Source organism: Equus asinus, chromosome 15 (genome assembly GCF_041296235.1).
Source record: "Equus asinus isolate D_3611 breed Donkey chromosome 15, EquAss-T2T_v2, whole genome shotgun sequence".
Lineage (NCBI taxonomy): Eukaryota > Metazoa > Chordata > Mammalia > Perissodactyla > Equidae > Equus > Equus asinus.
Window position 1 is genome coordinate 21,520,374 of NC_091804.1, and position 25,279 is coordinate 21,545,652.

At 45.2% G+C, this 25,279-nt stretch overlaps 1 protein-coding gene across 2 annotated transcripts; it reads left to right on the forward strand.

The window, feature by feature from the left end:
• Positions 1–9,967: 9,967 nt before the first annotated feature.
• Positions 9,968–22,799, forward strand: SIRPB2 (signal regulatory protein beta 2). Of its 2 annotated transcripts, XM_014844998.3 has the most exons (5): positions 9,968–10,174; positions 16,905–17,270; positions 18,347–18,688; positions 19,244–19,309; positions 20,620–22,799. In XM_014844998.3, the coding sequence occupies exons 1-5, from the start codon at positions 10,117–10,119 to the stop codon at positions 20,763–20,765; spliced, it is 978 nt and encodes a 325-aa protein (XP_014700484.1). In that variant the 5' UTR covers positions 9,968–10,116; the 3' UTR covers positions 20,766–22,799. The 2 variants fall into 2 exon arrangements, with proteins under 2 accessions (XP_014700484.1, XP_070341789.1); XM_070485688.1 differs by lacking the exon at positions 19,244–19,309 and having other exon boundaries at positions 9,976–10,174; positions 20,620–22,798.
• Positions 22,800–25,279: the final 2,480 nt, after the last annotated feature.

A 25,279-nucleotide genomic window follows, 5' to 3' on the forward strand; every position in this document is an offset into this window, starting at 1 on the left:
TTATAATTGTATACAGTATAGATAATAAATCTGCATAGGCACATGTGTTCAATAAGTATGAATATTAGCATACAAAAAAAAGCTTTCTGATGAGAAGGGGTGATGCCAGTAAGATAGTGAAATAGGAAACCTCAGACCATCCTTCTCACAAAGATACAGATCTGACAACAATACAGGGACTGATTGCCTTTGTGAGAAATCCAGAAACCAGTTAAGAGGTTCCTGTACCTCAGGCGAGCTATAAGCCAACCACTGAAGCAGGAGAGGAATATTCATGACGTTCAGGCATCACAACCCCTCCTGCTGGCATAGGGCAGCGTTATTGGGAGAAACCCTGAACTCCCAACCTTTCCCTGGAGAGGGAGAGGAGTGGAGCGAATCAACATTCTGACTTTTCTGGGTGCTGCCAGAGGGGCTGGTTTCTGTCTTGCCTAAATACTGACAAGAATGGGACGCAAAGCTGGGGGCTGTTGAGAACAAGAGCAATCAACACGGCTTGGTCTAGCACCAGAGTTTGCGGGACCACAGATATACATTAGGTGGCGCTCCAGCACTGTGGCTTACTACAGCAGGAGTGAGGCTGCAGTACTGCAGACAGACGCAGGGGGAGCTCCTGGGTAGAAACGCAAAAACCTCTTCGTTTAGGAGATAAGTACAAAACCAGAGAGGACACATCCCCAGAAAAGGCTTGGGACGTCTCGGAAGCTCCAGAAGCACCAGACTACAAAGACGGAGAGGTAGCTGAGTTTTCAAATTCCAAAGTGCCATGGAAGACAAGACATGCAAGGAAACCAGGAAACATGGCCTATTCAAACAAATTAAATCTTCAGACATTGACCCTAAAGAAACATAGATATATGAATTATCACACAAAGAATTCAAAATAACCATCATAAAGATGCTCAATGAATTCAAAGAGCACAAATAGACAACAAAATGAAGTCAGGAAAATGATGAATGAAGTGAGAATAACAACAAAGAGAGAGAAACTATAAAGAGGAAATGAACAGAAATTGTAGAACTGAAGAATATGGTAACTGAATTGAAAAGTTCTCTAGAAGGACTCCACAGCCAATTTGACCAGGCAGAATAAAGAACCCATGAACACAAAGACAAGACTTTTGAAATTACCAAGACAGGGGAGCAAAAAGAAAAAAGAGTTAAGAAAAGTGAAAAGAGCCTAAGGGACTTACGAGACACCATCAAGAGGAACAACATACAGATTATGTGAGTCTCAGAGTAAGAAAGAGAGAAAGGGGCAGAGAGAATATATGAAGAATTCGTGGCCCAAAACTTCCCTAATCTGAGGAGAAAAATGGACATACAAATTCAAGAATCTCAAGAGACTCCAACTAGGATAAATCTAAAAAGACCTATACTGAGACATCGTGATTAAACTGTCAAAAGTCACACAAAAACAGAGAATCTTGAAAGCAGCAAGAGAAAAAGCAACTCGTTATGTACAAGGAGATCTGTTAGAGGATCAGCTAATTTCTCAGCAGAAAATTTGCAGGCTAGAAGGGAGTAGAATGATATATTCAAAGAGATGGGGAAAAAAAAAACTACCAACCAAGACTATATCCAGCAAAACTGTCCTTCAAAAATGAAGGCGAAATTAAGACTTTTGCAAATAAATGAGAACTGAGGTAGTTCATCACCGTTAGACCTGCTCTACAAGAAATGCTGAAGAAAATCCTTCAGGTTGAAGCAAAAGGATGATAAACAGTGACATAACTCCCTGATAAAGGTAAAATATACAGGCAAATAGAGTCTTGTAGTGTGTAAGTCACTTTTAAATCTGGTGTGGAATTTTTAAAAGAAAAGCATAAAATAAATATAAATCTAGATGTTAATAGTATGCAATATAAAAAGAGGTAATGTGAGTCATCAATAACATAAAATGGGGGAGCAGAGATGTAAAGAACTCGAGTTTTTATATGCAATTGTTAAATTAAAATTAAAACAAATTAAATTAAAAGTTCAGTTGTTGTCAGTTTAAAATAGATTATTTTAACTTTGAGATCTTTTGTGTAGTTGCAATGGTAACTGCAAAGAAAATATATATAAAATATACCCAAAGGGAAATGAGAAGAGAATCAAAATGTATAACTTCAAAAATCAGCAAAAGCACAAAAGAAGGCAGCATGGGAAGGAAAGATAAGTCCAAAAAGCTACAAGACAACAGAAAAAAATTTTAATAGTAGTAGTAAGTCCCTCCATATCAGTAATTACTTTAAATGTAAATGGATATAACACCCCAATTAAAAGATATAGATTGGCCAAATGGATTAAAAAATAAGATCCAACTATATGCTGTCTACAAGAGCCTCACTTTAGATCTAAGGACATACATAGGCTAAAAGTGAAAGGATGGAAAAAGATATTCCACACAAATGGGAACCTAAAGAGAGTAGAGGTGGCCATAATTAGACAAAATAGACTTTAAGACAAAAAATGTCACAAGAGACAAAGAAGGATGTTATGTAGTGATGAAAGGGTCAATACACTAGGGAGATATAACAATTATAAATACATATGCACCTAACATTTGAGCTCCCAAATATATGAAGCAAACATTGAAGAACTGGAGGGATAAATAGACAGAAACATAGTAATCATAGGAGCCTTCAATACCCCACTTTCAGTTAGGGATAGAACAACCAGACAGAAGATCAGAGGACTTGATCAACACTGTAGACCTGTTGGACCTAAGAAACATATACAGAACCCTCCACCCAACAGCAGTCTAACACACAATCTTCTCAAGCACACATGGAACATTCTCCAAGTCAGACCCCATCTTAGGCCACAAATGAATCTTAACAAATTTAAGAAGATTAAAATCATACAAAGTATCTTCTCTGACCAAAGCAAGATGAAACTAGAAATTAACAGCAGAAAGAAAACAGGAAAATCCACAAATATGTGGAAATTAACTCATCCTTAAACAAACAATGGGTCAAAGAAGAAATGACAGGAGAATTTGAAAATATGTGGAGACAAATGAAAACAAAAACACAACATACCAAACTTATGGGATGCAGCAAAAGAAATACTAACTGGTAAGATTATATGGTCAACACTTACATTTAAAAAAAAAAAAAGAAAGATCTCAAATCAACAACCTAACTTTGTACTTCAAGGTACTAGAAAAGAAGAACAAACCCAACCCCAAATTAGCAGATGGAAGGAAATAACAAAGATTAGAGCAAAGATAAATGCAATAGAGAATAGAAAACCAATACAAAAAATCAACAAGACTAAGACTTAATTTTTTGAAAAGATCAACAAAATCAACATCTGCTTAGCTAGATTAACTAAGAAAAAAGATAAAAGGCTCAAATAACTAAAATTAGAAATGAAAGGGAACGTTATAACTAATGTTACAGAAATAGAAATGATTATGAAAGACTACTATGAACAATTATACACCAACAAATTGTATAACCTAGAAGAAATGGATAAATTCATAAAAACATACAGCATACCAAGACTGAATCATGAAGAAATAAAACATCCGAACCAACCAATAATAAGTAAGGAGACTGAAGCAGTAATCAAAAACCTCCCAAGAAAGAAAAGCCCAGAAACACGTGTCATCATTGGAGAATTCTACCAAACATTTAAAGAAGAATTACCACCAACCCTACCTCCAAAAAATTGAATAGGAGGGAACACTTCCAAACTCATTCTATGAGGCCAGCATTACTCTGATACCAAACCAGGAAAAGACACCAGAAAAGAACTACAGACCAATATCCCTGATGGATATTGATGCAAAACTCCTTAACAAAATACCAGCAAACCAGATTCAACAGCATACTAAAAGGATTATACATCATGACCAAGTTGGATTTAAACCTGGAATGCAAAGATGGTTCAACATACGAAAACCAGTCAAAGTAATACACCACATTAACAAAATGAAGGGCAAAAACCACATGATCATTTCATTAGAGGCAGACAAAGCACTTGGCAAAATTCAAATTCCTTTCATTATAAAAACACTCAAAAAACTAGGACTAGAATGAAACTACTTCAACATAGTAAAAGCCATATATGAAAAGCCAACAACTAACGTCATACTCAATGGTGAAAGACTGACAGCTTTTCCTCTAAGATCAGGAACAAAGCAAGGATGCCCACTCAAGCCACTACTGTTTAACACAGTACTGGAAAATCAGTTAGACAAGATAAGGACATAAAAGGTATCCGTATTGGAAAAGAAGTGAAATTATCTCTATTCTCAGATGTCTTGATCTTGTATGTAGAAATCCCTGAAGATTACACACACACACACACACGCATGCACACACAGTTTACAACTAATAAATTAGTTCAGCAAAGTTGCAGGATACAAAATCAACACATGATAATCAGTTGCATTTCTATAAACTAACAATGACCAGACAAAAACAGAAATTTTTTTAAAATCCTGTTTACCATACCATCACAAAGAATAAAATACTTAGGAATAAACTTAAGCAAGGAGGTGAAAGACTTCTACAGTGAAAACTACAGAACATTGCTAAAAGAAATCAAAGAAGATACAAATAAATGGAAAGACATTCCATACTCATGTGTTGAAAGACTGTATTGTTTAATGTCCATATTACCCAAAGCAATCTGCAGATTCGGTGCAATTCCTATCAAAATCTCAATGGCATTTTTGCAGAAATAGAAAAAAAAATCTTAAAATTGATATGGAATCCCCAGGGACCCTGAATAGCCAAAACAATCTTGAAAAAGAGCAAAGTTGGAGACCTCACACTTCCTGATCTCAGAACATACCACAAAGAAATCAAGACGGTGTGGTACTGGCATAAAGATAGATATATAGACCAATGTAACAGAATAGGAAGCCCAGAAATAGACCCTTCCATATATAGTGTCTTTTGACAACAGTGCCAAGACCACTCAATGGGGAAAGGACAGTCACTGGAACCAATGATGTTGGGGAAACTGGATACGCACATACAAAAGAATAAGTTGGACCCTTACCTTATACCACATACAAAAATTAACTAAAAATGGATTAAAGGCCTAAACTATAAAACTCCTAGAAGAAAACATATGGGAAATGCTTCATGACATTTAATTTAGCAATGATTTTTTTGGATAAACACCAAAAGCCAAAGCAACAAAAGCAGAAACAGACAAATGGGACTATATCAAAACTTAAAACTTCTGCACATCAAGAAAACAATCAACAGGGTGAAAAAGCAACCTATGGAAGGGGAGAAAAGATTTGCAAATCATAAATCTAATAAGGATTAATAGCTAGAATATATAAGAAACTTCTATAACTCAACAGCAACAACATCAATAACCTGATCAGAAATGGGCAAAGGACTTGAATAAACAAATCTCCTAAGAAGATATACAAATGGCCAACAAGCATATGAAGAGATGCTCAACATCACTAAGCACAAGAGAAATGCAGATCAAAACTGCAATAGGATATCACCTCACACCCAGTAGAATGGCCACTATGAAAAGAACAGAAAATAACAGGTGCTGGCCAGGATGTGAAGAAATTGGAACCACGTGCACTGTGGCTGAGAATGGAAAATGGAAAACAGTATGAAGTTTCTCAAAAACTTAAAGCTATGATATGAGTCAGCAATCCCAATGTATACATCCGAAAGAATTCAAAGCAGGATCTTGAAGAGATGCGTGCACACTCACGGTCATCACAGCATTATTCCCAATAGCCAAGAGATGGAAACAACTCAAATGTCCGTCAACAGATCACTGGGTAGAGAAAATGTAGCATATCCACAAAACGAAATATTATTCAGCCTTAAAAAAGAAGGAAATCCTGTCACATGCTATGACATGGATGAACCTCGAGGACATTATGCTAAGCAAAATAAGCCAGCCACAAAAGGACAAATACTGTATGATTCTGCTCATATTAACTATCTAAAGTAGTCAAAATCATAAAAACAGAAAGTAGAAAGGTGGGTTCCAAGGGCTAGGGAGAGGGGAAATTAGTGTTTAGTGGGTACAGAGATTCAGTTTTGCAAGATGGAAAAAGTTCTATGATCTATTGCACAGCGATGTAAATAGACCTAACACTATAGGATTGTATGCTTAAAACTGGTTATGACGGTACATTTAATGTTGTGGGGTTTTTTTTACCACAATAAAGAAAAAAGAACCCACAAATAAAAAACCACCTTAAGATGAATGAATTAATCCAGACACCACTCATTGCATGACTCTATATGAAATTCAAGAACCAGTAAAACCAATCTATGGTGATAGAAATGAGATTGGTGATTGCTAATGGGGCCAGAGATTGAATGGGAAGGAGTAAGAAGGAAGCTTCTATGTCTTGGGGTTGTGGTTACACGGGTGTATACAGACATGTAAAGCCTAAAACTTCAGTGAGCCACACATAATATTGGTGCACTTACCTACAGTAGTATGTATAATGCTCAATTATTTAAAATTTAAATGAAAATAAAATTTAAATTCTGTTTTTCAATGAGAATTTAAAACAACACCAAAAAGCAGGTCATGGGATTTGACGCAAAATATCAAAAGGGGTCAAGAAAGGCAAAGCAAGCCGCAGGACAGGACAAGTTGCAAATAGTAAAAAGTCAGGTTCCAGGACTTTAGAGGCTTCAATGAAACACCAAATGCTTCCCCCTAAATGAAGAGAGTGGCAGAAAGGATGCCAGATGAATTCCGAGGTTAGGTCGTAAAGCCCTGCACTCCTGCTCTGTTCTGGTGGAAGATGTGGGATTTGGTGCTTACAGAGCACTGGAAATCCCCCACGGCTTCAGCTGCCCAGTTCACTGCTAGCCCTCGGAGAATCAGGAATCTGCAAGACTCGCAGAAACCCGCCACCAGCGATCACAGCTGCCTGTGATTTGCAGGTGATCTACAGAACAGCGTGGGGACCACTGCAAGACCCCACGTTTGCATCCGCTGACGCACACACACCTGCCCCTCTCCATGTCTAGAGGAGCAATCACGCCTCTCCTCATTCACCTTCCAAGTCTAATGCAAGCTTCTCTCCTCAGCAGAACCAAATCCAGACTAAATCTGGCAAGGAGTTCCCGGAAAATACAGTTCCCAGGCTTTCAGCCCTTCCAATAAAGAGAAGAGCAGCGAAAGGAATGGAGATGAATGCCGATTGCAAAAACATCAGTATCGCTCTTTTTTTAATTGGTGTTTATTTGATCGCTAATGAGGTTGAATGTTTTCCCTAGACTTACTGTGTTTTCCATTTTGTGGTAAAGAAGGAAGAAATTGTTGTTTTAACAAAGTTCCATTTCTGTAGGGAGTAAACAGCTCATGCAAATGAAGACTTGTGTTTTATTTGTACCTGAGGTGCCCCTGTTGAAAACAATTTAGGCTGACTCCTCAATGTAGTGACAGTCACCGCTGTTCCCGCAATGACCAAGCCCCCTGACAAGGGGAATTGCTGTTCCTTGTCACCGAGCCCTTGCTGGGAGCCAGTGCCCCCCCCCCCCCACAGTGTCACATGGCATGTATTTTACAGATGAGCAGGACAGGCCTGATATTTTTTAAGCACTTCCACGTTCATGTCCCTCTCCTGGGAGTCCAGTTCCCTCCAGCGCAGCTCTGTTTCCTTCAAAACTAGAGCCTGCAACTTGCTGCCTCGAGGAGGTGGCTGGAGAGATTCCAGCCAGAACAGAGGAGACCATCTGCTCAGAAGAGGGCTGAGGTTAGGAAAGTCCCTGCAAAAGGAAAGAAGGGAACGCCTCCCCTTATGACTTGGTGAGGGTGGCAAGAAAAGGGGGGAGAAGGGCAGGAGTTGAGAGGCCAGACCCTGGGGTCAAAACTCTGGGGTGGGGTAAGAATGGAGTATAGAACTCTCAGGTATGTTTAGAGATTCCTAGAGCAGAAGGGACCATGGCCTGTCTTCCTAGGGTGTCCAGGAGGCCACCCACCTCAGCAAGGGGCCATGTCCAACCAGGCTTCTGAGCAATAGATCAGAAATAGTGGAGGAATTAAATATCTCCAGAAATTGGTGCCTATGGATAACCCTAAAGAAGGTAATATCTGGGAGCCCTATAAAGAAAGGAGACTTTGAATCCTGTGAGTTCTGAGCCCTGTGGATGCCCGTGGTAGATAGATTGCAGTTCTTTGCCCGCTCCATGTATCCACGCCCTTTGCAATCTGATTTTGCTGCTCCTCCTATCAAGAGCTGAAGTCTATTTTCCATGCCTTGAATCTGCTCTGGTCTTGTGACTTGCTTTGGCCAAAAGAATGTGGAAGAAGTGACGTTGCATCCTGCAACTTCTGCTCTCTCTCAAAACTGCCCATCTCAAGTAAACAAGCCCAGACTAGCCTCCTGGAGAATGAGAGACCCATGGTGGAGAGCTGAGGTGGCCCAGGTGACAGTCAGCCAGCCCCAGTAGCAGAGTTACCTAGCCAACCTGCCGCTAAGCTCAAGTGCATGAGCAATCCCAGTCAAAACCAGCTGAGATGAGAACTGGAGAGCGGAGCCCAGACAAAATCATCAACATACATCCCGAAGCACAAATTAAATGTGTGCTTGTTTTAAGCCACAGCCTTTTGGGGTGGCTTGTACACAGCAACAGTTAACCACTGCAATGCCTTTCCTATTAAAATAAATAAAATTAACTTTAAGCAAAACTTGAGAAGAAACGACACAGCTGAAAAAGGGATCCGCACAGGTGGGCAGGTGATTCAGAAGTTCCCCTGGGAAGATGACATGGAGGTGCTGAGGGTCCGTTGGAATTTTCGAGGCCTGTGGTCAGTTAAAAGAGGTTCCAACATATGGGTCTCCTCTACAGGAGACCAAGTAGAAGGAGCAATGGGATTTAGCAGCAGTCCCAATGCAAGGCCCCAAGCGACCAGAGGGGACCAGCCACCTCAGCAGACCCAGTGCAAAGTGCTCAGGGACCAGGTGCACCAATCTCCTCCTGGCAGACACCAGACCCCAGACAGTGCTCAGACCCAAGGCCCGCTCTCCTGCCCCAGAGAGAAACTCCAGCTTCCTCTGCACCCAGGACCAGCTGGAGTAGGACTGAGAGAAGGAAGCGCTGAAAGCCTCAGCTTCCTTTTTTTTTCTGGAAAATACTAAGTTAACCTAAAAGAGAATGACGGTGGCTTATCCAGTGCTTACTCCACCCGTACGTCCAACCGTGTTTTCATTCCTGTTTTACAGACCAGGAAACTGAGGTACCAAGTGCTCAAATGATTGTAATGATTGGGTAAAGCCAAGATTTGAACCCCGACAGTGCTGCTAAAGAGGCTATCAGAACCTAGAAGAGCCTGGCATTGCTTAGTAGGCAAACTTCAGTTCTGCCTTCCTGATAGCCAGTGTGATGGGGGCTCCTGAGGAAGTTTAGATCAGTTACAGAAAATTAAGATGCCACAAACACAAATTTTTGTACAATCTGAGTGTCTTACATTTGGACTCCAGGAAACGGAGATTTAGAGAGTTGTCCACGATGATACATTTAGGAGTGGCATCTGTGCCCTCCGTGTGCTGCCAAAAAGAGGATTCCATGGGGCTTGCTTTATAATAAATCCTTCTTAAGCAAATGTCACCTCATCTATTTCCTACCCTTCATGAATAATGATGGCCAATATGTTTAGCATTTACCTTGTGCTGAGCCCCCACACATGTATCTTGTATAATCCTCAAACACCTTTCTGAGGAGGGGATTGCAACAGTTTGTGATTTGCAGATGAGGAAACAAGGTCACAGAGACGGCAAGCGAGTTTGAAAGGTCACACAGCCAGGAAGAGACAGATTCAATACTTGACGGAAAGTCTGGCTGACTCGAACAGACGCTGTGACAGCCGTGTCCTTCTCTCTGCCAGGGTGCCCAGGACAGCGCCTAGGGCAAGAGGTCATTAAGATTTTGACAGAGTGATTATAGGAACTACTGCCAAGATGTGGAAGCCGGAAACCCCTCCACCCAGCTCCTTCCTCTTGCACCAGCAGCCTTGTCTTGCTGTACTGAAAACACTTCCCCGAGGAGCCTTGGCAACAAGGAGCAGAAACAGCCTTGATCACGGGCCCCACTTCAGACACCAGCACCCATCAGAGAGCAGACCAGCGATCAGTCTTAGGAAGCACAGAAGGCGCGTGTGCCCCTTGCGATGTGCACCCCCACCCACCCCTGCTCCCGACTGCTCGTGCTGCTCCTTGTCCTCTCAGGTGAGTGGAGTCCGGGACAGAACAGGATCCACCCCTGGCTTGTCCCAGAGAGGGGCGCCACATGCTCTGGCATGCCTAGAGGGGCTGGACCCCACCCAGATAGAGCCGGAGAGGGGAGCTGAGAACATTCCTGTCCCCAGCAGAGCCCAGACCCAGTGTCCCGAGAAGCAGAACTTCTTGGGAGGCAGCACAGTGAAGTTAAGCTGCCAGGCTCTGGGGTTCCAGCTGGGACACTTGTGTGCCCCTGTCAGCTGCCCTGGCTCGTCAGTCTCCTGCAAGACAGGCCTGCTAATAGGACCTTTCCATAGGGGTGCCGTGAGTATTCAACACAAAAATGGTGAGGCTCAGCCCAGGACCGCTACATAACTTGCGGGGGCCCAATGCAAAATGAAAACGCAGGCCCTTAGTGCAAAACGTATTAAGGATTTTAAGCCAGCAATAGCAGAGCATTCGTGCGAGCGTGGGGACTCTCTAAGCACAGGGCCCTGTGCGACCATACAAATCGCACACCCTGGAGCAGCCCTGGCTCAGCCTGAGACAAAGCCGGGCTCAAAGCTCACCACTGATTACTTTAAGTAACTGCTCTTCGAACCTCTGTGCCTCCACCTCTGCGGAATGGGGCTCATCGCAGGACCCACCTCACGACTTTGTTTAGAGATTCAATAAGGTAATACCTATAAGCACCTGGCACGATGTAAAGATTTAATAACTGTTGGCAATTATTATTGTCATACCCAGGTCTCCTCTAAGTCATTGTCAGGCTGATTTAACTCCTGAGTCTTTGGGCTCCTGGGTACAGCTCAGCCTCTGAGCCCAGAACCCTCTAATCCACCAGGCAAGATGCTTGGCTCTTAGTTGGCTCATTCCATCTCCTGCCCATCTGAGTCCCTCCCTGCACCAGGCCCTCCTGAGAGCCAGATTCTGTTCATCACACCTTGGGTCTTCCAGGTTGGTCACCCCCAGGAGAGGCCTTCGCGGGACCCAGGTGTGGGGTCAGACCTGGATGCTCCTTCGCTCACTGGCTGTGACTTGGAGCACCGCTTCACTTCTCCGAGCTGGCTTCTTCGACTGTAAAATGTGAATCGAAATTCCTAGTCATTCATTCCACAGATACTTTTGAGCACCCACTACGTGTTAGGCACTAAGCTAGAAAATCATATATCTAAACTACCCAGGATGAAATAGTTTTGAAAAATATTGATTGTCTGCCAGACTTCCGAAAGGGAGCCCCTCAACAAAGATTATGAAAGACAGGGGACGCAGATAGAAATAGATGGAAAGGAATCCCAGAGCTGTAGGGAAGGGGCTGGTCGAGTTCCACAGACAAGGTACCCAGGACATTTCCCAAAGTCCATGAGACAACATGGAAGAAGAACCAAGAAGGAGAGGGGAGGAGTAGGGGTGTGGGGCGCGTGGCCTCATTCTAGGCTGCAGTTTCCTTCCTGCTGTTTCACTTTCCCAAACTCACCCCTAGCTGGTGCTCTCTGAGGCCTCACGTCCTCCCACTGCCTCTTCACCATTAGTTTTCCCTTTCTCATCACACACATGCAGGCTTCATCTTCATAAATTTTTTTTCTTTTTTATAACAGCTTTATTGAGGTACGGTTGACATACAATAAATTATACACATTTAACATGTACAATTTGATATGTTTTATAGGAAATTGGATATGTTTCACACTTGTGAACTCAACACCAAATTCAAGATAATGAACATTTACAACACACACAAAAATGTCCTTGTGATTCCTTTTCGCCACTCCTCCTCCTCCCCAGGCAGCCACTTAGCTGCTTTCTGTCACTATAGAGGAGTTTGCATTTTCTAGAACTTTATAAACAAAGATCATACAGTATGTCCTCCTTTTTGTCTGGCTTCTTTTACTCCGCACGATTATTTCAAGATTCATTCATGTTGCTGCACATATCAATAGTTCATTTGTTTTCCTTTCTGTCCATCGTCTGGATAAACCAGTTTGTTTTTCCATTCACCTATTGACAGACACTTGGGTTGTTTGCATTTGAGGCTATGACAAATAAAGCTTCTAGGAACATTTGTGTACAAGTTTGTGTGTGGACATATGCTTTCCTTCCTCTTTGGAAAACGCCTAAGAATAAAAGGACCGGATTGTATGGTAAGTGTATGTTTAACTTTTTAAGACACTACCAAATGGTTTTTCCAGAATGGTGGTACCATTTTACATTTTCATCAGCAATATATGAGGATGACATTTCCTCCACATCCTCACTGACACTTGGTATGATCAATCTTTCTTTTTTTCTGCTTTTTCTCCACCAATCCCCCCAGTAAATAGTTGTAAATTTTTTAGTTGTGGGTCCTCCTAGCTGTGGCATGCCGGACACCGCCTCAGTGTAGCCCAATGAGCAATGCCATGTCTGCGCCCAGGATCTGAACCAGCAAAACCCTGGGCCCCCGAAGTAGAGTGCACAAACTTAACCACTTGGCCATGGGGGCGGCCCCCAATCTTTTTAATTTTAGTCATTCCTGTAGATGTGTAGTAAGATCTCATTGCGGTTTTAATTTGCATTTCCCTGATGTGTAATGATGTTGAACGTCTTTCACATGTGTCCTTTTCGGTGAAGTGACTGTTCAACTCCTATTTTTAAATCATGTTTTTTATTATTGAGTTTTGAGAATTCTTTATATATTCTGGTTACAAACCTTTTATCAGATATATGCTTTGAAAACATTTTCTCCTACTCTGTGGGTTGTCTTTTCATTCTTTTACCAGTGCCTTTTGAACAGCACAAGTTCTTAATTTTTATGAAGTGCAGTTTATCAAATTGTTCTTTTATGGATCATGATTTTGGTGTCATGTCTAAACGTAAGGTAGAATTCACTAGTGAAGCCATCTGGGCTTGGAGTTTTCTTTGTAGGAAGGTTTTTAATACAAATTAAGTGTTTTAAATAGATAATAAGGCTATTCAGGTTGTCTATTTCTTCTTGAGGTAACTTTTTGGTAGTTTGTGTTTTTCAAGGAATTTGTACATGTTGTCAAAGATATATAGCCATGAACTTGTTCATAATATTCCCTTATTATCGTTTCAATACACTGATGTCACCTCCCTCATTCCTGATTTTAGTAATCTAAATGTGCGCTCTCTCTCTGTCTCTCCGTCTCTCTCTCTCTCTGTCTGTCTCTCTCTCTCTCCCCGCCCCACCCACCCCCCCATTCAGTATGGCTAGAGGTTTATCAATTTTAATGATTTTCTCAAGATTTTATTCTTATTGATCTTCTTTATTATTTTTTCTTTCCTACTTCATTGATTTTCACTCAGACTTTGTGGTTTCCTTTCTTTTACTTACTTTGGGTTTAATTTGCTCTTTTTTCTAGTTTCTTAAGGTGAAAACTCAGGTCACTTAAGTCCTTTCTTCTTTCCTAGTACAAGCATTTAGCTATAAATTTCCCCCTGCTTTAATGGCATCCCACAAATTTTAATGTTGTGTTTGCATTTTCATTCAGGTCAAAATACTTTCTAATCTCCCTTTTATTTTGTCTTTGACTCAGGTGTCACTTAGAAGTGTGTTATTTCATTTTCAAATATCCAGGGGTTTTCTGGGTATCTATCTGCTATTGATTCCAGTTTAATTCCATTGTGGTCAAGGACTATGCTTTTCATGACTTGAATTCTTTTAAACTTATTGAGACTAAATGACTCAGAATACGGTCTGTCTTGGTAAACGTTTCTCTTGCACTTGAAAAGAACTGTAGATCCTGCTATTTGGGCGTCCAGTGCTCTATAAATGTCAATTAGGCTGAGTTCATTCCTAGAATTTTTCAAGCCATCTATATTCTTTCTGATTTTCTGATTACTTGTTCTATCAACTACTGAAAGAAGGATATTGAAACCTCAAACTGTAACTCTGGATTTATCCGTTTCTCCCTATAGTTCTATTGGGTTTTGATTCATGTATTTTGAAGTTCTGTTATTAGGTCCATAAATGTTTGGGATTTGTATGTGTTCTTGATGAATTTACGCCTTTATCATCATGAAACGACTTGCTTTATTCCTGGAGATATTCTTTGCTCTGAAATCTATTTTGTCTGATATTATATAGCCACTCTAGCTTTCTTTTGATTAATGTTAGTATGCTATATATTTTTCCGTCATTTTCATTTTAACGTATTTGCACTTTTATATTTAAAGTGCATTTCTTGTAGGCAACATATCCTTGGGTCTTACTCTTTTATTCAATCTTACAACCTCTAAATTTTACTTAGGATATTTTGATCATTTACATTTAAAGTAATTTTTAACATGATTAGATTTAAATCTGTTACCCTCCTATTTTTTCTTTATTTCCTTTTTCCATCTTCTTTTGGTAATTAAATATTTTTATAATGCTATTTTATCCTGCTATTGACTTATTAGCTATAACTCTTTATTTTGTAGTTTAGTGGTTGTTTTCGGGTTTGTAGTACACTCAGCCCTCCCTATGTGTGGATTCTGCATCCAAGGATTCAGCCAACTGTGGATGAAAGGCCTATGATGGTTGTGTCTGTACTGAACATGTACAGATTTTTTTTTCTTGTCATTATTCCCTAAATGATGTAATATAACAACTATTTACATTGTATTAGGTATTATAAGTAATCTAAAGATGATTTAAAGTATTCAAGAGAATGTGTGCAGGTTATATGCAAATACTGCCCCATTTTATATAAGGGGCTTGAGCGTCCTCAGATTTTGGTATCTGCAGGAGGTCCTGGAACCAATCCCCCAAGGATACTAAGAAACAACTGCATACACCTTTAATTTATCACGGTCTACCTTTAAGTGATATCTATAATTTCCCATGTAGTATAAGAACCTTACAATGGTATCCTAACATTTCCCCCCTCCCAGCCTGTATTCTGTTGTTGTCTGAACTTTACTTATACATATATTATAAGCCTCACAATAGAATGCTATTATTTTTTATCATTTTGGGGTCTTGTGTTCCAGATTGGTTAGGTGGGACCAGAGCACTTGTCTGTGGGTAGAGTGTCTCTTCCGGGTGGTCTACCCATTGCCCTGTGGATCATGAGGTTTTCCAGGTGGGCAGGTGGGAGCAGGTGCTATTCTCAGGCCTGTGCTGAGTGATGGGCACTGTTCAGTGCGTGTGTAAGGAAACTACCTGAGGTCAGGGAAAGAAACACCACAAGGGATTAGAGAGAAGAGACTCGACTGACTCAAATAACAGTGTGTGGGAGTGGGAGGTGATGGACTTCTCAGAACTGAAGACACCAAGGACAAAAGGAATCCACAGAATTGAACGTGGGGTATCACTTGGTCACAAACATGAAGCTGTTCTTAGTGGCTCATAGTTCATGCCCGGCTGAAGACGAGCAGGAAAAGAATTTAGAATTCCACAACCCTTCCTCAGACCCTCCTAGAAGGGAAGGTTTGCTTCACCTCCCTACTCCCTCAGCTCACTGGCAACTGAGAAGCACCACAATATAAGTCTTGGAGTATGACCGAGTTATTCACAAGACCTAAAGGGCGCACAAACCAAGCGAAACTCAGGTCACAAAGCTGATGCCCTTGTGTTGAGCAGAACCTTATGTCACCTGATCTGAGTTCATTTCCCAGCCATGGCACCTACTGAATGCGTGGTTCACCTCAGGCTTATTCACCTCTCTGAGCATTAGTCTTCTCATTTCAAAAATGGAGGTGCTAACAGCATCCACCACGTGGAGCTCTTGGAGGGAGTGCTTGTGACCACGTTCGTAACCCAGGTATGCAGGGACTGCCATGGGAGGCCTCGGCGCTCTTTCTCTCCGCCCAGTCCTAGGCCAAACTCAGCACTCCAAGCCATCCGCAGAGTTGACCCACTTCACAACACATCAACGAGCTCTGGAGCTCATTAAAGGAGTCATGGGAGGCAGGGAGGGTATGTGAACACCACAGCACACAAGCTTTGTGTGACACATTGGAGGGTTAAGAGCAGAGACTCCAAAATCAGGCTGCAAGGGCTTGAATTGAGGCTCTGTCACATTCTTTTTGGGTAAGGCATTAGTTTGCTTGGGCTGCCAATAACAAAGCACCACCGGCTGCTGGCTGAAGCAGAGAAACTAATTTTCTCACAATTCTGGAGACCAGAAGTCTAAGACGAAGGTGTGAGTAGGGTTGGTTTCTCCCGAGTCCTCTCTCCTTGGCTTGGAGATGGCCATCTTCTCCCTGTGTCTTCACGTGGTCTTCCTCCTGTGTGTCTGTGTCCTGATCGCCTCTTCTCACAAGGACACCAGTCATGTTGGATTAGGACCCACCCATGTGACCTCATTTTATCTTAATTACCTGTTTAAAGACCCTGTCTCCAAATGTAGTGGCAGTCTGAGGTCCTGGGGATTAAGACTTCAATATACAAATGGGGGATGTGTGGCCACAATTCAGCCCAATGAAAGTTATGTAACCTTTCTGGGCTCTCAGTGTCTTCTGTTGTAAAATGAAGATGAGGCTGCCCACCTCGTAGGAGTGTTGAGAGGAATAAGTGAGATAATACATGCAGTGCCTGGCATGTGGGGAGCATTCAAGTGCCATCTATTATTTGTAAGTTCTCCATTTGATAACTGTGTTCTCTCTCTCCAGCCAGCTGCCTCATGTCCTCTTTCACTTCCCTCTCCAACAACACCCTTCGAGTGTCCTGAGCAATTGTTCTTGGCCTCTAGCTTGCCTCTTAGGGCTCCAAGTTCTTCCTGCCCAGCCCAAGGCGCTTCTTCCTCTGTTGTAGGAGCCTCTGAGCAGAGCGACGGGAATGAGTGGCAGGTGCAGCAGCCGGAGGGCCCCATGCTGGTGGCAGAAGGTGAGACTCTCCTACTGAGGTGTACATTCGTTGGCTCCTGCCTTGATGACATGATAAAATGGGTCAAGGTGAGCAATCAGGACCAGCAGGAAATTTATAACTTCAAACACGGCATCTTCCCCGGGGTGACACCCATGATCCAGAGGACATTGGAGCCACTTAATTGCGACTATTCCATCTATATCCACATTGTTACCAGGGAGCATGCTGGAACCTACCACTGTGTGAGATTTGATGGCTTAAGTGAGCACCCAGAAAAGAAGCTGGATGAGGGCACCTCAGTGCTCGTGAAGGGTGAGTATCAGCCCTTTGGGTGCCAGCATTCTGCTCGGCCCTGTCTCCCTGCATCAGTCACCTTTATCCACAGTCACGCAGTACACACAAAACATCAGGGGCATACAGTTGGTATATCTCACTCACACATTTACAGGCAGCTGGGGGGGCTCTATCCCTCATGGCTCATTCCAGGGCCCAGACTGGCCGGAGTGCGTTTTCCTCATGAAGGTGGCAGATGCACAAGAGGGCAAGTCCCAAAGCCCCAAGCACATTTCAAGCTTCTACTCGCATAATGTCTGCTAACAGCCCATTGACCAAAGCAAGTCACACGGCTAAGCTCCAAGTCAAGAGACAAGGAAGTGTCCCTGCCACCATGAGGTCACGGCAAGCATATGCATGTGCCATGATACCAGAGGAGAGTCAAGAACTGGGGCTGATGATTTAATCTACCACACTCCCCGAGTAATCAGTCATACTGTCTGTAAGTCCGCCAACAGTGACCTGGATGCCAAATCCTGGGTCTCTCTCAACAGGAGTGTGTTCTTAAATCGGTCGCTCCAGCTCTATATAATTCAAATGCTTACTTGTAAAATAGGTAACATAATTCCCTCTTCAAGGGCCATTCAGGTGATGAAATGGAAGAATGGGTGTTTATGAAAATACCCCAATAAACTGTTGACACGGAGAGTATCTGGGGGTGGGAGTTCATTTTAACTTGATGCAAACATTTCAGGACAGCTTCTCTGACTCCTTCCGAGCTGTGACAGGTGTCTTCTCCGTGGTCCTGCAGTCCTCTGGGTTTCCAACCTCAGGGGGATATTCTGGACCATCTCCACCACCAGACTGGGAGCTTTCTCAGGGCAGGACATCTCTGTGCCTTGCTGAGTTTCATTTTCCCCAGTCCTAGCATCAGCACACAGTAGGCACTGAGAACCTCTTTACTGAGTGAATCAGCTAGTGAGTAATGAGGGAATGAGGAAGGGAGGGGCTGAGTGAGGAAGTCAGGGGGAAGGCAGGGAAGATGGGGGGGGGAGGAAATGCGTGGGAGATGGCGGAAGAGAGGGCACTCAACAAGAACCTCTCTTTGGCTTCAGGAGCTGGGGACTCAGAGCCAGACCTCTGGATCATCCAGCCCCAGGAACTGGTGTCGTCGACCACTGGAGACACTGTCCTCCTGAACTGCACAGTGCTTGGAAATGGTCCCCCCGGACCCATCAGGTGGTTTCGGGGGTCTGGTCTGAGCCGGGAGGCCATTTACAACTTTGAAGGCCTCTCCCACCCCAACGTGACAGCGGTCCGGGCCTCCAACAGCGATTTCAGCATTCTTCTACACGGCATCTCCACTGAGTATGCAGGCACTTACTACTGCGTAAAGTTTCAGAGGAAACTCAACAGGCAATACCTGTCTGGACAGGGCACCAGGCTGAGAGTGAAAGGTGAGACGGATAGTCTAGGAGGTGTTGGGAGAGAGGGGGAGGTGGTCCATAAGGACCTTTTCACCATGTCCCAAAAAAAGCCAGCTCTTCTCAGCCTCCATACCTTTACATATTGCCATTCCCTCTGCCTGGAATGCATTCTCCTTTTCTCTGGAGAACTCCTACTCATCCTTCAAGGCCCAGCACACATAGCCCTCCCCTGTAAAACCTTCTCCTTCTCCCAGGCAGTTAATTTCTCCCTCTTCCGGGCTCCCCCTTCTGGGCTCCACAGAACTTTTTGTAGACCTTTAATGATTCAACAAACATCTATTGCCTACTGCTACCCTGCACTGTACTAAGTACTGCAACACAGCAATGAATCAGACATTGACCCTACCCCAGAGATGCTCAAGCAGGTCTAACTAGTCCTTCATAGTTATAGGGTTTGAATTCTAGCCCCCATTCCAGGTAGAAACTGGAAGACTCATCTCAGTAACCCCAGCTCCTAGCACAGGGCTCGGGAACTGGCAGGACAGACAGAAAGGGGGAATGCGAGACCACCTCTCTCCCTTGCAGCAAAGCCCAGTGCTCCCCAAGAGACAGAGTTCATCAATGAGCGTGTAGCCAGGATATTTCCATCAGGTGAGTATACCTACCTCCAGAGGAGTTAACCAGTCCTCCCTAGGCAAAGGGGGCCAAAGATGGCTGGTCCGTGGAAAGGGAGCAGTCCCGGACTTTTAGGGCCCGTATGCCACCAAGAAAGTTCCCAGGACTCCACCTCAACTACAGAACCAGGAACCCGAGAACCACGTTAAAGCTCAAACAAAGAAAAGACTTTCTTGGGGGCCGGCCCGGTAGCTCAGCGGTTAAGTTTGCACGTTCCACTTCGGTAGCCAGGGTTCACCAGCCTGGATCCCAGGTACGGACATATGCACCACTTGTCAAATGATGCTGTGGCGGGCGTCCCACATATAAAGTAGAGGAAGATGGGCACGGATGTTAGCTCAGGGCCAGTCTTCCTCAGCAAAAAGAGAAGGATTGGTGGCAGATGTTAGCTCAGGTCTAATCTTCCTCAAAAAAAAAAAAAGAAAGAAGGAAGGAAAGGACTTTCTAACAGCCAGTGCTAACTGTTCAGTGGGTGGTCTTGCTTGAGAGGTAGTGAGCTCCCTGTGATTCAGTGCAAGGATACGGTGAAGCTGTGCCTAACAGTGCTGAAGAACAAGCTTTTGTAGCCAGCCTCCTGGATTAGCCCCTTTCTAGCTGTGTGATTGTGGGCAGGTTGCCTCGCTCCTTGAATCTCTGGTGTCCTCCTTTAAGAACTTGGGGGGAGGGAGGATAAGAATCCAAGAGCCTCCCTCATGGGGTTGTGTGCAGATCCACTGAGAACCCAGAACTGTGCCTGCCACATCACCTGTTACACTCGGGGGTGCTCGGTAATGGGGGGAGGGATACAGGGGGCCAGGTTAGCCCCCCGATGCTCACCCTGTTCCTGCCATTCCTGGGAGCCAGACCACCTGGTCTCATCATTTCTTTGACGCATGGGGCCCTGAGCAAGTCACTTCCCCACTCTGAGCCTGTCTCCTCATCTAAGCAAACTGCATGGTTATCCTAGTAAGCAAGATTAGTTTGAGGATTATATTAGGCAATTAGGACTGCTTAGCTCAGCGTCTGGGGCAGAGAGCAGAGCAGCCAATAGATATAAGCAGTTTTCTATTATTATCAGAGGTCAGAGATGCTGTCAAGGTGATTAAAGGTACAGATAAGATATTGGGCAAAGCCTCTTCAGCCCAGGACAGAGGGAGGGGAGGTCTTTGACTCCCCACAACGTAGAAAGGATGTGGCCCCAGAGGTTATACAGCAGTTGGGCCCAACCTCACCACGGGGGCACTGAGGTGTGGGCTGTGGGGGATTCACCCGGGGGTCTTCCCTGAGCTCTCCCCTGTGTCCCCTAGGCCTCCTGTCTGTGCTCACACTTGTGGTCCTGGGGCTGAAGGCAGTGACCTTGGCTGCTTTCCTGCTGGCCCTGGCTGTCCGCCGGAGGAACCCTCGGCAAGAAGACTGCAGGACCCCAGGCCCAGCAGAGTTGTACTCATTTTAGCATGCGGCGTGGGGCATGAGGCGTGGGTGAAGGGTCAGCCCCTGAGTGGGTTCTCTGAGTAGGAGAGGGGCTGGGCTCCCCGGTCATTTCTCTGCCTCCAATCCCAGCCTCCAGATACCCCCAGGCCTCATGATGAACTCCAGGATCCCTACGCGTGGTTTTGGTTCACCTGGTGAAATTCCCCACTTGGCACAGCGCTCCCCTCCAATGTGTCTCCCTTTCCTTGTCCTTCAAGGCCTTGCCTGGGTCTCTCCTCAAGGCCCTTGCTCCTGCTCCAGCCTCTTCTGGAATGCCTGCCCCCTTTCTCCACCTCCCCACATTTTCTTCCCCTTCAAGCTCCAACTAGAGTCCTTCCTGGAAGGTTTCCCTGAGCGTCTCTAAGCTCACCCAGCCAGACACCCTGTGCCCCTCCATTTGTGTCCTCTGTCCCCCTTTCCTGCTTCCCTCCTTCCCCACCGTGGCTGGCCTAGGTGTCTGTAATAGTCAGAATGCAGGTTTGGCAACTTGAACAAAACTTTTAAATAACAGTGGCTTAAACCACAAGAAAATTGATTTCTCTAGTAATATCTAAGCACAAGCAGGCCAGGCAATATGGGGACTCCCTGGTTTTGAGACCCAGGATTCCCAGGTCTTGGTGCTATGAGTCCACATTCTAGGCCTCAAGACCAGGGAAGAAGGCAGTGAAAGGGAGCATGACCCTCCACTTCAAGGGCACAGCTAGGAATCACCCACATCACCTCTAATTGGCTGGAATGTGGTCACATGGTCACACCTAGCTGCAAGGAAGGCAGGGAAATGTAGTCTTTATTCTGACCACAATGTGCCCAGGTGAAATTTGTCACTAGAGAACCAGTGGGCAGATATGTGTAGATAATCAATAATCTCCACCTCAGGGGCATTGAGGCAGCCTCTTACTTGCTCTGCGTGACACCAGAGTTCGATTGCCATCTGAAACGGCCCCTCTTTGTACCACCACCTCCACTAGGGCAGCGTAAGGGAGGGCGGTAGTTCTCAAGAAGGGGAGATTTTGCCCCCACAGGGGACATTTGGCAAAGTCCAGAGACATTTTCCATTGTCACAACTTCGGGGGTGCTATCACCATCTAGTGGAGAGAGGTCACGGATGCTGCTAAACATCATATGATGCCCCCACCAACATAGAGTTGTCTGGCCCAAAGCATCAGCAGAAGCCCTGATGCAGGGAAAGCACACGTTCCCCGGGGTCAGACACGCCTGACTTCTAACCCTGAAGCCCTGCCTCTCTCCCCGTGCGGCCTTAGTGACCAACCAGTCACTTCACCCCTCGGAACATCGATGATGGTAACATGGACTTCCCTGCATTGTATGAGAACCAATTCAGGTCGTTTACTGAGGGCTTACTATGTGCTGTGTGCTCTGTGTACCCTCAGATCACGTGAACTCCCTTTCCATGTGCACATTTACTAGCACCTACTATGCGGGGAAGTGGATTCCTCTGGATGATTTCATTATAATAAACAGAAAAACAGCTTGAACAAACCTAAGCCAAACAGGACATTAATTTAGGCCGAGAAGTGAATAGATCGTTGAATTACCAGACATCGGAAGAAAGGGCAGATATGGTAAACTCAATAATGTCTCCCCCGCAAAAGATACCCACGTTCTAACCCCCAAACCTGTGAATGTTACTTTATACCACACAAAAGGACTTCGCAGATGTGGCTAAGGATCTTGAGATGGGGAGGTTATCCTGGGTCATCTCCGAGGGGGGGGCTGTAAATGCAGTCACAAGTGTCCTGATGAGGGAGAGACAGAGGGAGATTGACACAGAAGAGGAGACAGCAGTGTGACCTCAAAGGCAGAGATGGGAGTGATGCGGCCTCAAGCTGAAGGATGCTGGCAGCCCCGAGAAGCTGGAGGCAGCAGGAACAGAGTCTCCCCAGAGCCTCTGGAGGGAGCATGGCCGCTGACGCCTTGATTTCAGCCCAGTGACGCTAACGTCAGGTTCTGGCCTCCAGAACTGTGACAGAATAAATTTCCACTGTGTTAATCCACCAGGTTTGTGGTTGATTTCTTACAGCAGCCGCAGGAAACTAGTAGCAGGGAAGCCCGGAAATGGACCTCCGAAAGAACTGGAGGTGGTTCCCTGCTCGGCCCCGGAAAACCGCCTCATATGGCAGGGCCCTGATGAGCTGGTCCTTGTCACCCCCAATCTCATCTCCCATCACCACCCCTTAAACTGACCCCCCTCCGACGCCCACCTGAGCCTTGACGGCGCCAAGTTCTCCAGTTCACCCAAGTCTCCGCCCACCCGTTTCTTTCAAGAGGCCTCCCCAGCCCGTCGTATCCATGACATCTTCATCCCTCTCAGTTCCCTCAGGCGGCTTACATTTCCCTCACAGCACTTACTGCTGCCGCTTGAAATAAATGTGTGTGTGTGTGTGTGTGCGCGCGCAAGCAGTTGCTTGATGGCTGCTAGTTGTCCCCACTAGAATTTGAGCTCACTGAGGGCAGGAACCTAACTTTTCACCGTTGTAGCCTCTTTCGTCCAGTCATAAAAAGTGGTTGAAGGCAGACGATGGCCCAGGCGCTAATCAGCATGCGAAGAATAAAGCAGAAAAGTCAGCTCTCAGAGCTCACTTCCTACTGCAGGGAGACAGACAATGGGTGACTAAACATAGATAAGTCGTACGTCACACGGTTGTGAGTGCTGAGGGAATAATAAAACAGTGGTCGGGGTGGAAGTTGCCAGAGATAGGAGGAGGTGATGCTATTTTATTTAGGGTGGTCAGAAGGGGGCTGATCAAGAGATATTTGAGCAGAGACCTGAAGGAAGTGAGGGAGAGAATCTTGCAGATATCTGGGGGAAGAGCTTAATAGGCACAAGGAACAGCAAGTGCAAAGGCTCTGAGGCAGGAGTGTGCTTGACATGGCACAGGCAGCAAGCAGAATGTTTGGCACCTGTTAGACCCCTGTAAACATCTGAGGGGGAGCACAGGGGAGAGGTGAAGTTCATGATCTTGGGAACCTGACTGCTCAGGTTCAAATTCCAGTTCTCCTGTTCATCTCTTGGGTGACTTTGTTTCTCTCAGTGTGGCTTGGTTTCCTTATCTGTAAATTGCTAATAGCATTAGCACCTCCCTTCTGAGGCAGTTTTGAGGCTAAAATGCATGAATGCATGTTATCTGTGCCTGGCACCTGGGAAGCACCAAATAATTGTCATAATGTGTTGATGGAATAAACTGCAGTCAACGTCCTTCACATGGCAGGGAGCAGGGCAGCCCACGGTGCCTGAGCCCCTCATCTTGTGACGTCAGCCACTAGAGGGCCCTGACCCTCCTCAGATTTCACTGGAAAATCCTAGGGAAAGACATTGACGTGACTTATAGGGACACGGCAGGGCAGGGGGGTCCAGGCCCCAAAAGAAGTGGAGAGGGTGCTGGCAAATAAAACACATGGTGGATAATTCAGGGCCCTCGGGGAAAACCTGGTCCTGACAGATGGAAAGAGCAAGAAATGAACTGGAGTCAAAGTTCTCAGTCCAGCCCCTGCCCTGCTGTGGGGCCTGGGGCGCTGCACAGGCAAGATGACAGATCAAAGACAGAGAAGGGGGCGGGCCACGTGGCGGCCGAAGCTCCCATCAGGGCCAACAGGCCGCTGGCGGCTCATCCTGCTTAGGCCTCGGGATCTGAGGTGGGAGGTCAGTGCCCATACTCCAGGCCTCCCTGCATCGGAGCGTCTGTTTCTCTCCCTCCTCTTCTTCTGTTCTCTCCTTTCCTGCGCTCTTCTCTCTCTCTTCTCCCCTTCCCATGGTTCTTGCCCCTCTCCTCGTCCTGCCCTAAGGAGACCCTTGACCCCAAGGAGTCAAGGCTGCCCAGGGCCCAGTCTGCATGGCAGCTCCTTGTGAGAGAGACAGGTCTATTCACGTCGCTCTCCTCGGGCCGTGAGGGCCTCTCACTTCCTCCTGCAGAGAAGGCCCAGAGCTGGAGAAAGAGGAGGGGCAGACACCGCTCCACAGGGAACTCCTGTATCCTGGCATCTGGAGCACGGAGGACGGCAGCCCTGAGGGTTCAGTGTTGGGCTGGGGTGAGAAGGGACGCCAGGCCTGGTCAGGTGTGCTCCACCACCATGCACAAGACACGCACTCGCACAGCTCAGAGGGCAGCTGTATAGCTTTGGGCTGGGGGGCAAGGGGGTGCTGGGCCTAGTCGAGCATGGTCTTACACATTTCTAAACTCTAACTAAATGGCACTATATAATGGCACTTCACTACACATATCATCCCAACCTTGCTTTTTCAGCTCAACATCTGAGATTTAGCCAGATTGGTTACCTATAGCTCTGATTCGTTCATCTTCACAGCTGTATAGTATTCCATTGTTTCACTATATTCTAGTTGTGATTTCTATTGATGGTTGGAGACTTAAGTTGTTCCAGTTTCTCACTGTCACCACAGACAGTTTCAATGTGTCTCCTGAGTATGCATGCAAGCATTTGCCTAGGATATATGCGCACAAGTAGAGCTAGTTATATAGG